Genomic DNA, 15632 nt, shown 5'->3' on the forward strand with positions numbered 1-15632 from the left:
GGATGAGGTGGGAAATAAGTAAAAACACATACAATCCAGTGACAGTGCGGAGTGTGGGAAATGCCACAAGTGACAGTTAAATGGCGTGCTCAGGGGATGGGGGCGGCTTCTTGGGGAATATGTGGGTTGAGCCTTCAGAGCCCGGAGCACTTTTAGTGGGCAGAGAGAGAGGAGAGAACAGTTTGCCTGTGACCGTCTCGTTGTCCCAGGCAGACGGCGGGCGGGCTGGTGGGCCTTGCCCTGGATCCCAATCGCTAACATGTGGTTGGCTGGCCCACAGTGAGGGAGACCCCAGGGTCTGTGCTCGCTCCAGCCTCTGCGTGGAAGGGGCAGCTTAACTGTTCCCTCCTTCCTTGGATTGTGTGCACTGCTAGTGTGAAGTCTCAGTTTTCTCTCTTTACTAAATCGGTCTGGACAGAAACTAGCCGTGTAGAGCCAAAATGGTAGATAAACGGGGACCAACACTTTAACTTAGATCTGACCTATTCCTCACTTATTCCAGTTCCTCTGAGCTTTTCAAACAGCACCAGCAGGCCGGTGACATGGGGATGAGAAGACACTTGGTCAGAGGGTGCTTCCCTCTGGTTTCCACTCACTCAGACAGGCATCTGGTTGGCAGCCTTCGAGCTTCATGGGCGTTGCCGTCCCGGCCGCACAGCTAAGGGAGCAGGAGAGCCGAGAGCTTACTTGCCCAGGTTATGTAGCATGTCAGTGGGCGTCGGGTCTTCTGACTCCGAGTCAGGCCTTCCTGTTTCCGAAGCTGGTCCACCTGGATCTTAAGCCATTGCTCAGTGCTTCAAGAGAGATCTGCTCGGTTCTTTGTATCTACCTTCTAAATCTGAGAAACGGAGAGAAGTGCACTTTGTGGGGATGCAAAGAAGATAAATTAGGGAACAAAAACCAATGGGTTGGTGATGTTGATATTTAAAATGATATTAACATCCATGATGACGATGACAAGAGTGACATCTAATTCTTAATAACTTCTTAATACAAGGCAGACGCTCTCCTGCTCCCCTTCGGTCCTCACAGCAAACCTGGGTGGTTGGTGTCGTTATCTGCAATTTATAGATGAGAAAACTGAGATCAGAAGATGGACTCGCCCAAGGTCCCATTGCTGAGTGGAGAGCAGTGGGAATTTGAACCCAAACCTAAGTTTTAACCCTGTGTACCTAACCGCTGGACTAGGAAGTTGGGTCCATGCCCCCTCAGCTGTGGGACTTTGGGGAAGTTATTAAAATTCCTATTTTTGTACAGCGTTTTCTCTAAAATTAGTACCTTGCCCCCTACTCGGGGTATTATGAACGAATAAACATGAGAATGATCTGTAATAAGGAGAGTACTCCGCAGTTAGATAACATTATCTACACAAACTGAAATTATCCCGTGAAACGGAAGCTGAGCCGCCACCACGGCGCTCGCGCCCGGCACACAGCAGATGCTTCAGCGAACGCGTGTGGAAGGCACAGTGAATGTCGTGTTCCTCCACTGATTAAAGACTCCTGCTGCTGAAGACGCCTTTCCATCCTCACGAATGGTGATGGGAGAGGAGAGAGAGAAGGCAAGCTCTCCATCAGCTTCCTGAGCCCAAGTGCCGCAGAACCGGGGTCTGCAGCCCCTGGCAGGAGCTGCCCTACAGGCACACAGCAGTGTCAGCAGATCCCGGATTCCCACCTCTCTCCATCTGCCCTCAGCTGGCATGTGGCTGTATGGAGGTGTTTACACTGGAGAACTTTTTCTTCCCAAATGATATACAGGCAGTATAGAAAAAGTAGAAAATAATAGACAAATAGAAAGAAGGAAAAAAAATCATCCCCAATCTTCTTCCCCCCCACCCCCCGAGATAACCACTCAGCGTCTTGGTCTGTCTCTTTTTCCTCAGCATGTTTTACCCGCTTGAATTCATACTGATCTGCAAACTAATACTTTGCCTTCCACTGACCATCAGGGAATACACATGTTCTCATGAAGTTACAGACTCATTCTTGACTCAGTTGACAAATACTTAAGCGTCTGCTCTGTGCCAGGCACTGCGGACACAGTGGTGAACGAGCCTGAGGTCATCGAGCTCCCACTCTTCCTTGCTATGTTTCGCGAATGGCTGCGGGGTATTTTCTTGTCCACTTTGGGTCAATTTTTCGGGTGGCACCTCTTTGACCAGCCCCATCCTCCCAGTTCTGTCCCTCTGACGCCCTAGAACATGAAATAGTAGAAAAGGAAACCGACATTAGCAACGTAAATGTGCAACAGGACACTCACACGGACACATTCCAAACTAAACATAATAAAATATTGGATTATCCTCTCTTTGGGGGTGGAGATTTCGTTGGTCCATCCCTGGGTAACATCAATTCTTAAGAGTTCACTATGTAACAAAACAAAATCTAGCTGATTCTGCGCCCACTTTCCCCCTTTTTCCTGCACCTTTGGGAAATCCGAGTTGGAAAGACACTCTCCAGTGCTGAGTTTCTGTGCCGTGTCTGCAGGGCAGGAGGGGGCGAGGGCCGTGCAGGTGCTCTGTGGGGCTGCCTGACAACTTGGCACCCTTCCTGCCCCACCCCCACCCCGTCCTGTTGGTCCTGTGCTGGAGCCAGCCAGGCATGTGACGCACGCGGCCGTCGCAGGCTCCATCTCTGGGAGGATGTGGTTTTGTGTTTTGCGTGCCTGGTTTTAGCTGCAGAGCCCTATTAAGGAGCATGCAGGAGGAAATAGAAGGACACCTCCCCCTAAAAGTCCTGCCAGGAACACCCCAGCTCACCTCCTGGCCTGAGGGTCGGGCTTCGCCTGGAATTGCTGGATTAATTCTCAGATCATCCTGATGTTCCCCAAGTTCCTCAGAATTAGGTTAGTTAGAGGCCAGAGTTTAAGCTTTCCCTATGAAATGGTGAGCTGTGGGTTCACCCTGGAAACTGTGTTCAGGCTTGCTTTCCCAGCACCTGCCTTGCCAGAACTTGGCTCATAACAGGCATCCAGGTCGTCTGTTGAATGAGTAAATGCCCAGAAGTACACACTGAGCCTGTCCGCACGGGGCTCTCAAGCCAGTAACTGTGCTCAGACTTATCATCCACGTCTGCCTGTGGCCAGGCTTAGCTCTTGGCACATCCTAGACTTTCGGAAACCTTGATGAAAAGATGAGTGCTGTACACCCATACGATGGACTATTATTCAGCCATAAAAAGGAATGGATTTCTGACACATGTACAGTACGCATGAACCTTGAACACATTATGCTAAATGAAATAAGCCAGCCCGAAAACGACGTGTACGGCGTGAGTCCACTTAGCGAGTCACCTGGAGCAGTCACGGCCATAGAAATAGACGGTAGAATGGTGGTGACAGGGGGCGGGGGGTGGGAGCTGTTGTTTAGTGGGTGCAGAGCTTCTGTTTGGGCTTATGAACAAGTTCTGGGGCTGGAAAGTGGTGATGTTTGCACGACATTGTGACTGTACTTAATGCCACTGAATTATACCCTTTAGAAATGGCTAAAATGGTAAATTTCATGTTGTATATGGTTTCCCACTCATGGTGGACAGGTTTCAGCAGAGCTTCTAGACTAAGACAGACTAGGAAGAAGGACCTGGCCCAACTTTGGAAAAATTGGCCACAAAAACCATATGAATAGCAGCGGAGCGTTGTCTGATACAGCTCCGGGAGGCGAGAGGATGGAGCAGAGGGACTGGGCAGGGTTCCTGTGCTGTGCACGGGGCGCTAGTAGTCGGAATCCACTCAACTGCGCTAACAACGAGATCGTTTACCACAATAAAAAATACCGCCAAGGACAAAAGGATGGACGCTGCTTTTCTTTTCTGCTTCTCTCTGTCCACTGGGCCTCCTGTTCCTGTCCCCCCGGACGAGGTGCTGTGGTGCCCCTCCCTGAGGAGTTCTCCCTGCTGGGGTTCACGTCAGTGCAGGCCTCGTACTCTGGTCAGGGCTCCCTGCTACCCAGTCCTCTGATTTCCTCGGCCACAAAACAAAGGGTGGCTTCAGGAGCACCAGGGCGTGTCCCAAAGGTGCGTCACCTGCCTTCCAAGGCAGAAGTCCCACCACGGTCTTTCCTCCGCCCGTCATGCTGCCCACGTGATGGATGGGCATCATCCCCCTCACAGCCCCCACGGGAAGGGAACCGGGTGGAGCTCGCCCTCCTCCTGCTGTGAAATTGTTGAGATTAAAGGCAGGTGTGCTTGGGAGGGCGAGGCAGACACTTATTTGTAATAATACAGGGCACATAAAGCTCAAAAACAGGGCGTAGTGATTTTTTCCCTCAGTCCATAAAGCAGACTCCGCTTCCACCACGTCCTTTCTATCAGGGGAAAGGAAAATGGGTAGGAGAGGCTTCGTTCTGACGCGCCTTCCTAAGAAGTGACAGAAAGGGCCGCGGTTGGCGAGTTTGTACAGACGGCAGGGTCTGCTGCCCTCGCACGCAGCCCCGTTCACAGCTCCTGGCCTCGGGTGACCACCTCGGTCTGACTGGTTCGTGTCCTGTCCACTGCACCCAGACCACATGATTCACCCAGACGTGCCCTTCATCGGAACAGGGTCTCTCTTCACCCCGAGGACCTCGTCACAGGAGACCCAGACCAGAGTCACGGTGAGAGTCAGGCTTGGGCAGCTGCACCGAGCAGCCGGCTCGCCCTTCCGGGCAGCGGGGCTGGCTCGCCGGGCGGCTCCCCCGCGGCTGCACCGGGCACATGCTGCCCTGAAGTTAAACTGTCCCTCCCTCTACTCATGAGGTCAGTTGGTGTGAGTGTCACTTCGCTGCCCGAGCTGTGATGTTCCTCCGTGGGCTAACGCAAGACGTCTTTTAATTGTGCGCAAGAGTGACTTCCAGGCTGCCCCGGGGAGGGTCCTGGGGCAGAAGGCATCTTCAGCAAACTCCAGAGCTAAGAAGAGGCGGGGAGGCGAGGAGGGGAGCGGGCAGGTGTCTGCCTTCCGTCTGGGTGCTGAGGATGACAAGGCTGCTGCAGGGGAGCTGGTGCGGTAAGGGGAGGGCCGAGCTATCAGGGGAGCTGAGAAGCAGGCATCGTGGCAGCTTCATGGCACAGGGACACGCTGTGAAGGGTGGGTGGCTTTCCCCAGCCGTGGGTAAGTTAGCTCCTCGTGGACCCAGGGTGACGTGGGCAGAGAGGTGAGGGCCTTGGTGGCTGGGAGCAAGGGTGCCCTTCTGATGCATCACCACTGAGAAGAGACAGCGCCTGTGGAAGGGGCCCAGTTTCTGAGTTTTGTTTAATGAAGGTACCCGCGGCTGGGATGGCGTTGATTAGCAGCTTGTCCATCCCTCCCGTGAGCCTCTCTGAGCCCTGTATTATCAATATTCCCAGGACCCAAAGTACCCTCCTCCGTTGACCTCCTTCCAGTAAAGAGCCTGTCTGAGTCCAAGCACCTGTGCTGGCTGCTGAGTGGCCCTGACTCCCGTGAGGCCCTGTGTCCCTCCTTCCCGGAGTTGGCACACACAGTCCTTCCTGAAAAACTTCCACTCAGGAGTGAGTGGGGGAGGTGCCGTTTGATCAGTGATCAGCCGAGGACGTCAGGCTCCACCTAGCCATCTCTTGATGCTGCCTGTTCTCTGGAAACTTTTCCAGGGTCTGGAGCAGGAGCGTCTATGATACATACATGTTTCTATGCTAAGATATATCATTTAAAAGCTACACGTTGGGGCCTGCATGGTGGCGCAGTGCTTAAGTGCGCACGTTCCACTTTGGCAGCCCGGGGTTCGCCGGTTTGGATCCCAGGAGCGGACATGGCACCGCTTGGCAAGCCATGCTGTGACAGGCGTCCCACATATAAAGTAGAGGAAGATGGGCACAGATGTTAGCTCAGGGCTGATCTTCCTCAAAAAAAAGAAAAAGCTACACGTTACCACTGTACCAGTACTCTGCCGAAGTTTTACATCAATGATCGCGCTGTATCCACGCAGGCAGATACTCTGTTTCTGCTTGAGAGGTGAGGAAACTGAGGGTCGGAGAAGCTTGTGAGTGAGTAGCAGACCTGGGGCTGGAACCAACATGGGTCTGTTTGACTCTCTCACCCATGCTGGCGCGACTGCCTCCAGAACAAGACTGGCCGGCATTTACACACACGGCCCCAGGGTCTCACTGCTCTGAGTGGCCTAGTGGCCACCCCGGCTCTGAGCCCTTCCCCCAGCCCCTTCTCAGCGCCCGTGCGGAATCCCAGGGGAGCCCACTTGCTTCCCAGCCTTCCTCTTCGCAGGAGGTGCCCAGAAGACCATCCATAAGAATCCTGAGTCTTCGCGGTGCGGCCTGCCCGGGACCGTGTGTCCCAGGAGAGTGTGGACCCTGACCAGCGCCAGGCCATGGACCTGAGGAGCCACCGGAAGAGAACAAGTGCCAACTTCGCTTTTCAGATCCCGCCTCCCTGGGGCATGCCCAGCCCCCGCTGTGGTCGGCAGGGGCACAGCCTTGCCCTGCCCAGCCCTCGATTCAGGGCCGGCAGCTCCCTTCTGCCTGTGCCCGGTGCCGTGTGCTGCAAACACAGGTGACCTTTGCAGCCATTCTGTCTCAGCCTGCTTCCACGGAGACAACCTGTTTGCACCAACTGTCTGGAACACATCCTGCCTGTGTTGGCTCCCAGAACGCCTGCCCCTGGACCTTCTGCCCAGAGAGGCCGAGGGCCTGTCATCCCTACACCACGGCAGGCTCTTGAAAGCAGCCCCACTTCCACCCAGCTGTGGCTCCAGGCGGCTCAAGTCCCCCCACCTTCCTGGGTCTCTACTCCCCCGATGAGGGGTGGGTCACGGCCCCAACCAGCCCGCTGTGTGTGATAGGGTGCTTTGCGGAACAGTTTCTGCCAAGTTGGTTCCCATGTGGTGTTTGTTGGTCACAGCTAATTATTAAGTCCTTGGTGGCGGCAGCAGACATTGTTCCCTTGGATCCTGCCTTCTTTCTTCCCCTCACCCCCCACGGCTACAGAACAGAACCCATTGTGGGCACTGGGGGTTGGCTGAACACAAATTTTCCAGGGAACCCCTGATGGGCTCAGTGCTGGGGTTTCGTGTTTCGGGCTGAAACTCAACTGGATAAAGCGTTATTCGTTGATGCTGACATGCTCGGTCTCTGCTCTGTGCACTTCCCTCTCCCACACTGGACCGGGTCCCTTACAGGCCATTTAGGTAATTCATCGAGAGCAATTCACAGCATTTACTCAGCACATTGATAGTCTGTGCGGAATTTCAGAATGCTAGGATTTCCAGATCACAGAGACATCATCAAGGGCCAGGTTTTGCCAGCTGTGCTCAGAAGCGTGGGTCAGAAAGAAGGAGCAGCTGAGCGAGCAAGCTGGTTCCGAGCCCTCCTCCCCGTCCCCGGGTGAGAGCGCGCCCCTGCTTGCTCCTGCTTTGGGCATGGAGCCTCTGCGTGAGATTTCTGTGACCCCAAAAGCAATCTGGAAATCCAGTGATGGAGTCCATCCCCTCATTCGTTTATCGGGTGAAGAAACTGCCCCACTGAGGGTCCTTCTCTTATCTAAGGTCCATGTGAGTCAGTGAGTTGATGCCAGGGTGAGTTAGCACACGGGTCTCCCCACTTCCCTGTGCCCCATTTATTACACATGCTGGGATGATTCTGGAACCCATCAGTGGGCTGCCTTTCCCCTTGCCTGGCCACTGTCTCATGGAAAAGGATTGACCTGGAGGATCGAGAGGGGCAGAAAGCATCCCAGAAAAGCCCTAACAGCATTGTCGAGGTCACTCTCCGTTTTTACCAAGGGCCAGCTTGATTACGCAATGCCGCAGCCCCCTCTGAAGCTGTGCAGTGCACAGCCTGAGAGACTGTAGCCCTGGTTTCCACTTAGGTGTATGAAAGCCAAAACCAAAACTGGGCCAGAGGCTTTAGTTCAGCGTCATGCAGAGGAAGAACACAGGCTTTGAAGCCGGCCGATCTGGGTTCAGATCTTGGTTCCACCACTTACCAGTCCTGGGAGCATGAACAAGCTGGTCAATAGCACTGACTTCAGGCTTTTTATCTGAAAATAGAGCTGATGGTATCTAATGCAAGACTGTCTTGAGGAATTAAGTGTTATAGTCTGTGTAGAACCCTATGTAAAGCTTATCAAGGACTTGACAAAGGTCCCTTTTCCTATAACTCAACCTCTCTCTTGCTCTCATACACATGCAGGTTTGAGTCAAAATAAGAAACCAAACATTTTTAAAGTTTACCCATAGCTTGCAAACTTCTGGATTTCGTCACAAGCTTAACATTAACCAAATTAAATTTGTGATGCCTGTAGACCATGGGCCTGTCTTAATCTTTCGCAGAGCACTTATAAAACTGAGCATTTCCTGGGGGAATAGGACTGTGGGTTCCCAGAGAAAACTCTGTGAGGGGAACTGGACAGGCTGAAAGAATTAAGTCCTGTGGCTTTGACTCTGGAAGCCCCTGGGATGTCCTGGGCCTTGGGAGACGACGGCCCGGACAGACACTGGCAGTGCAGTCAGACCCCTCATTGTCCCGGCTCCCTGGGTGTGCTCCGACTCTCAAACCGTCCTTTATTCGACGTTCAGACAGAAACCATAGGCCCAGAAGCTTGTTTTCAAAATCTAGGAAAACAGATGTTTTTGCTTATTTTTCTCTCCCTCACGCCAGAAAGCTCACTGACTTTTCATGGGTTCTGAGCCAATTTTTTTTTTTTCTTTTTACTTTTAAGACAAGTCTTGGAAAAATAGTCATTGTAAAATGAGGGGGCAGGACGGGCATCCCAGACTAGGAAAGCCCTATTTTAGACTCGAATGAAAATGTCTAAGAACCTGAAGGCAGGGAGTCCTGGAGTGGGCAGGAATGAGGAGGAGGGACGAAGGAGTCTGCGGGAGTCTGCCTGGCATTTTCCCAGGCCTGCCATGCCTGGAGCCCCCCACAGGCTGCTGAGAAGCCAGCTGTGTGGCCGTGGAAGGTCTGTGTCGATGGCACGGGTGCCGTGTACCAAGCAAGGCCCAGGCCACTCACAGGCCCTGAGTTTTATAGCCAGCACAGACGTCTTAGCTGCTGAATTAATTTCTATTGCTGCTGTAACCGAACACCACAAATTTAGTGGCTTAAAACAACACATCTTTATTACCTTACAACGTGTTGGTCAGAAGCCCAACTTGGTCTCACCTGGCTAAGATCCAGGTGTTGGCAGGGCCGCATTCCTTTCTGGAGGGTCCATGAGAGATTTCACTTTCTCTCCTTCCCTTTTCCAGCTGCTCAAGGCAGCCCGCATTCCTTGGCTCGTGCTCCTCTTCCTTCACTTTCAAAGCCGGCAACAGCAGATTGAGTCCTTCCCACATGGCGTCACGGCCATCTCCTCTTCTGCCCCCCCCCCCCCTCCTGGGGACCCATGTGATTATGTTGGGCCCACCTGGATAATCCAGGATAATCTCCCTGTTTTAAGGTCAGCTGGTTACCTCCTGAGCTCTGTCTGCATCCTTGGTTCCCCTTTGCCACATAAGATAATATATGTTCCAGGATTAGGACAGGGACATCTTTGGGGGAGGGGACACATTATTGTCTATCATAAATACAGAGGTCATTTTCACACTAAATAATTTTGACTCAGTTGCAGAAACAGGGTCTAACTCAAGCTAATAAAAAGAAAAGGATTTTATTGGCTTATATACTTGGAAAGAAAAGTGCAGTTGGCTTCAGGCAGAGCTGGATCCAGGTGTCCCACAAGGTCATCAGGGCCCTACGTTTCTCTGCTCAGCTTTCTTTGTGCTGGTTTGGTTCCCAGGCACCGGCTGTCTGCACGGTGGCTGGGACAGCTCCCAGGCACTCGACGCTTACAGAGTCCTCCAGACCCAGGATCCCAGAGAGGGATCCATGACGTCTTTTTGGAGAGCACCAGCAAAATCCTGAGCATTGCTTGGGTCGCATGCACATCCCTGGACCAGTCCCTGTTTAGGGAGATACTAGAACAGGAGGAGTCGGCCTTCGCAGAGCCCTGTGCACCGAGTGGGGAGGGAGAGGCTCTCCAGAGGAAATTCAGAAGGGGGAGGAGCCAGGCCGGCCAAACCCCTGGGGTCCACCCCACCCTCTTGTTGCTGGATTTCAGAACCACGCAGCTGATACGTTATCCTGTTCAGAGCTCATTTGGCTTCAGGCAACGAGACACTCAGACTTGAAAGAGAACAGGAGAGGCTCAGCCAGAGCAGGTGGTCAGACAACTCAGGAAGCCTGTCTCTGAGAAGAGGGGCTGCGTGGTGGTCGGGAGCATGGGTGTGTGAAGCAGACTGCTCGAGTCATATCCAGGTTGTTGGTGGTGTTTACTTGACCTCTCTGTGCCTCAGTTTCCTCCTCTGTAAAATGGGGTTGGCAGCAGTCCCCACCTCGTGTGTTTGTTGTGTTGATACAAATAAAGTGTAGGATGGTCCTCAATGCCGACTGAGCACTCACTGCCTGATCGCTTTGACGATGGTTGGTGTCGCTAAGGAAGCCCCAGAGGATGGCTCAGGGACCTGGAAGGTGGTTGGGAACCAGTCAGTACTTTCATTTGTGTCTTTTTCTAGCTGGGGGCACGCCGTCTCTTATCTCTGGAACGTTCTCTCTCAGCCACCTCAGTGGGACCTGAGGTTCTCACCTGTAAGGTGGATTTTTCATGGGGTTTTCAGTGGACATCCTCTCACCTCTGGCCTCGACGTACATGTCCACCCCCAAGGAAACATGGGGTCGCTGTTCCTGAGGCCAGAGACTTGAGAGCTGGGCTGTAAGTGACAGCACACCCGCTCGTTAGCTGCGCCCGTCAGCGACCTTGGTCAGCGGGCTTGGGGAGGGGCAGCTGCAGTTCAAGGGGGAGTTGACCACCTTGTCCTTGACCTGTGTGCCCAGCAAATTGGAATTTTTCTACAGAACAAAAGAGAGTCAGTCGCAAAAAAATAATGGTTGTATCTAGATGTTTGGGAGTAGGACGGCTCTGGGAACTGCTTTGTTCTGATATGACTTACCCTGTGGTATTTGCAGAGAAAAATTGATCATTCTCCCCTTATCATAAATAGTAGGGACATTTTCAGCTCCAATTAGAAACGCTCTAATTGTTGCTTGGACGAAGACCCCATTCCTTCTACATGCTGCACGGAGCTCAGAAACCCGTTCCTGGAGTAGAAGCTGCAGTGAGAGAGGAATGCTCAGGTTCACTGTCAGGAGAGTGGGCTCCAGAGTGACCAGGGCCACCCCTGGTCGTCCCTTTGGTGACGGGAGGAGAAGCCCGCATTTGCTCTCCATTCCCTGTGCCCCTCCACCTCTCTCGGAACCCCTGGATTTTTGCGGCCTTCTCAGTCCAGGGTCTCAGAGCATCCCCAAGGGCAGAGGTTTCTGCCTGCGGAGCCCTCATCCTTCTCTCCAAGGACTTGAGTGAGACTCCCCCTGGGCAAGCGGTTCCCCGGTGACAGAGGGAAGGAAGGAGGCTGAGGGGCTTCTTAGCTCTGAGGCACTGCAGGAAGGGTAGAGATGGCCTGGATCTGGGCTGGGCGTCTTAGGAAGCACTGAGATTTGGGGAAGAGAAAGCATTGTTAGGATTTGACAGAGCTCTGCTGAGGAGGCCTCCGCCGTCCAGGCTCTCCTGCCCCTTTCTAGCTGAACAGTTTGCAGGCTGCACGCTTGCTTTCAGACGCTTTGGTTTTGAAGCAGTCAATAAAAAAGCATCCTGCTGCCAGGGCCAACTGTCACAAAGGGAAGAGAGAGCATCGCAAACTGTGGGGGAATGCGCGCGAGAGAGATATTGCAGAGCGGACGTGTGGCTCTGCGGGCCTGACTCCGTGTGCCTTGTCTCCCCTGAAGGACCCCGTGGTTCAATGGATGGGGCTTCAACCTCCCCAGAGGGCAGTCTCTGCTGGACAAGTGGAACCTCATCCCCGAGGGCGTCGACATCCTCATGACGCACGGGCCTCCGCTAGGTAAGTGAGCAGAGGGGTCCTAGGTCACAGAGAACCCTTTCCTCCGAAGCTTAATGAGATAATGAGTAATGCTTCAGGGACATCATCATTTCCCTCCAAAAAAAAAGCGAATACAAAAAGAGAAGTCAATGTCTTTAAAGAAACCAGTATGATAATTAAACTCAGCAGTTCTGCTGGGCTTACAGGTGTTCTTGAAATTAAATTTTTTGATTTAGTTGAGTCAGGGAAAATCAAATGAGTGTGGAGCGCCCCAGTCTTTTGAGCTTCATAATTTATATTAAGAACTGTGTTCACTTGGGTGTGGGGTGGGGGTGGGGAATGGGGGGGACGCGTAGACCCCCCAGGCCTGGGGCTTTCGAATGGCAATGAGACGATGGAAACTCTTGTTCAAAGGAGCTCATTTTCCTGCCTATATAGTGGTGAGACCTGGGAGATCTTTAAAGTTTAACGTTTGAGCTGATTATAGGAGAAGAAACCCTTTTTCTTTTTTTTTAAGCTAAAGCGTTAGGTAAGGACGTAAAGTCACAGACACTCATCCCACAGACGCGCTGGGCCTGCGTGCGGGGTTAGATGGCCCGTGCACTGCCGGGCTGCCCCATGGTGACTGTTTGACTTACATGATTATCTGCTGATTGTCCGCGGGCTTGCTGTCTGTCTGGCTTGGCCACGGAACGTTTTTCAGCAGGACTGCGCCTGGACGCCCGTCCCCTGGGAATTCCTGGTGCCACGGCCCTTCCTGTCCAGCGAAGGTGCACACAGGAAATTCAGACGCCTCACTCTTAGCAGGAGAATTTTCTCTTTTTTTTTAATGCAGGAAAAAGCACACAACCCAAAATCTACTCTTAAGAAAATTTTGAATGTACAGCACTAGCAAAGAGTTTTGGAGCCTCTTGGTTTGGAGACAGAGAAGATGCTTAATACAAAAATAAATGATTGTCATGGTGTTTTCTTGGGTTGGGGTTGTTATCCTTGTCACTTCCCTCCTCTGTCAGCCTGAAAAATGCAAAATCTAGCTTGCATCCCTAATATGAATGTAGTCTTTGTAGATATTTTCCCTCCAAGCCACTCAGGGCTGCTCTCCATCCCCAATGAGTGGCGTGCTCTGTGTGCTCATGGAAACAGCGGAGGGGAGAGCCGGGGCTGAGCTGCGGTGGCACATTTTAGTGATGGAGGAAGCAGGAGAAGGAGGACCAGTTCTGTTGCAGACATGGAAATTATACACATTTGCACAAGATCAGCACTTCCTGGTTTTTCCAACACTTCGAAGTCAGCACCTCCAGCTTTTTTCCCAACTCCATCCCACCCCATCCCATGTTTCAAAAGACTATACTTATCAACAACCTTTATCAGGTCACAATTAGTTAATTTCCCTGTTTCACAATCATTAGAGACTAACTGAGTCATTAATTGCTAGCTGAACATTCTGATCAGCAGGCGTCACCCAGCAGGACCCTGCAGACAGCATCCTGGCCAGCTTGGTCCTCCCTGTGCAGCCTCACAGGTGCACGCGTGAGTCCCCTGAGGCTGCTCACTGTGGGACCTGGACGTCCCCAGCACGGAAGCATTGACAGGACTCAAGCGTTGCTTGGATGTAACTTTGAACAGAACAGCTGATGCACAGACTTGTCAAGTCATTAATTTTGGTACAGAGGCAAGTGGCAGTAATAGGAAGTCTGAATTCTAGCCTCCAAAGAAATCAGACATTCCAGGGGCTCTTACTAGGGAGGCTGCGCAGGAGAGATGGGGCAGCCCAGAGAATGGCTGTGCACAAGGCAGAGCAAGGACCACATCGTGGAGTTCCAGAGCGAGGGCAGGCACCGTGTTCCCAAGGCCCAGCTGGACCTTAGTCCGCGCAGATGTTGGGATTCTTGTAACAGTGCTGGGGGGAGGGGCGGGGTTGGGGGCGTGGGGAGTCTCTCCTACTGGGAAGGGAAGCCCCCCCCCACGTGGGACTTTGCTGTGATGGTATGAGGGAGATGCTTTCTTAGGTGACTGTATGTGAAATATTTCCCCCTTCCAGGAAAACACGTTCATGAGAGAATATGCCAGTCACCCGTGGATTAACCATTTTTTCCTCTAATTAACAGAGTTTTAAAACCACTGGTTGGATTTTTTATAGGGCCCTCTCTTTCCTCTGCTGTTCTTCCAGACTTTCTGGCCACTCCCCACACCCCAGCTCACATGTCTTTACAGAGATGCTAAATCTTCATTTCTCCAGTTTCGCAGAGAGAGTGGAAGAAGCTTGTCTGTCCCTTTCTGCCCGATCTCGTTCCTAAATAGCAGAATCATCTGACGGAGCCGTGGGACGGATTCCCACTGACCACGGTTTAGCCTTTCGTCTCACCTGCCTCTTTCCATCCCATCCTGGGAGGCGTAGGGATTCCATTTCGGACCATAATCATCCAGATAGCTGAATTTTGCTATAATTCATGTCAGTTTTTATGGATTTTCTGCATTAAGCGTAGAACTAAGTGGCTTTTACTTTAAAGGTAGTCAATTAGTCCCGGCTTGCTGGATGCCACCACGAGGTCACATTCTTGCACGTCGCTAGGGAGCGGCCTGGGGCAGGAACCTGGTGTTCCCCTGCTGTGGTCCTCACGAACCACCCCAGTGAGGGCTGATGCACCTCAGGAGAGCGAGGGATCCTGTGGCCAGTTTACGGGCAGCCCCTCCGCACCCTTCTTCTTTGAACCACCTTGCAAGGAAACTGCTATAAGAAAGATATAATTAAAAAAGAGAAAGTGACTGAGTTGAGAGAGAAAGAGATATTAGGGAACTGCTGGGAATAAATGTCATTGGGCCCATGAAGAAGATTTGAAACCCATGGCTGAATAAATCAAATCCCTTACAGAAAAAAGAAAAAAAAAATGTTAATTAACAGGAAGAAAAAAAATGGAAACCAAAAAAAAAAATTTCAAGAACCTGAAGAAGACAAAGTGACAAGTGAAAAGTCCCTTAAAAGCCATCGTGAGCTTTAATGGCGAGGCTGGGATTACAGATAACGTAATAAACCTCGTGTGAGTTACGGCTTCCGGAAAGTCTCAATGAAGGCTTACCTGAAGAGGGGAATTAAGAGTATTGATTGCATTGCCCTTAGGTTTTCGAGACTGGGTGCCGAAGGAGCTGCAGAGGGTGGGCTGCGTGGAGCTCTTGAACACCGTGCAGCGGCGCGTCCGGCCCAAGCTCCACGTGTTCGGCGGCATCCACGAAGGTAAGACCAGAAGGGGGGCGCCCGCGGCGGGGACCTGCCTATGGTCTCCCCCGGGGGCCTTGGCCGAGCTGGGAACAAGGGAGCATGGCGCTCCGACTGCTTTGCCGGCGGCCCCAGCACAGGGTGACTTGGGAGGAGCATCCCATGCGTGGTGTGGCCGCTGCTCTCTGCTGAGCGGCCGAGCGGGAGCCAGGTGGGGCCCACATTGCGGGGGAGCCCCGCAGGCCCCCGGGCAGCTCTGGAAGCTCAGACTCTGAGGAGGGGTCTTGGTAACCGCCTCACAGAGCAACCCTGAGGTAGGGCTGGCAGATTGTCCCTTTAAGGGCGTTAAGAGAGGTGGCCTGGAGAGTGAACTGAATAGCTTCTGCGGCCTCCTCCCGCCTGTAGACGCTGCCTCGTGCGGGATGCACTCAGGCCCCAGGAGGCAGACAGGACATCGTCTGCGAAATAACTTGCACGTGGGGAAAGACCGAGAGGAGAACTGGCGGGAGCCTGCACATCTGCCGGTGGGCCGTCCTTACCGACCTCGGGAAACGTGCGGCT

At 52.7% G+C, this 15632-nt stretch overlaps 1 protein-coding gene across 2 annotated transcripts in view; it reads left to right on the top strand.

The window, feature by feature from the left end:
- The window catches only part of MPPED2 (metallophosphoesterase domain containing 2), a 169325-nt gene that overhangs the window by 150457 nt on the left and 3236 nt on the right, over nucleotides 1–15632 (top strand). For both annotated transcript variants that reach the window (XM_046684614.1, XM_046684615.1), the window contains exons 5-6: nucleotides 11763–11878; nucleotides 14976–15089. In XM_046684614.1, the coding sequence (XP_046540570.1) occupies nucleotides 11763–11878; nucleotides 14976–15089 (230 nt within the window). The remainder of the gene's footprint in view (nucleotides 1–11762; nucleotides 11879–14975; nucleotides 15090–15632) is intronic.

Source organism: Equus quagga, chromosome 14 (genome assembly GCF_021613505.1).
Source record: "Equus quagga isolate Etosha38 chromosome 14, UCLA_HA_Equagga_1.0, whole genome shotgun sequence".
Lineage (NCBI taxonomy): Eukaryota > Metazoa > Chordata > Mammalia > Perissodactyla > Equidae > Equus > Equus quagga.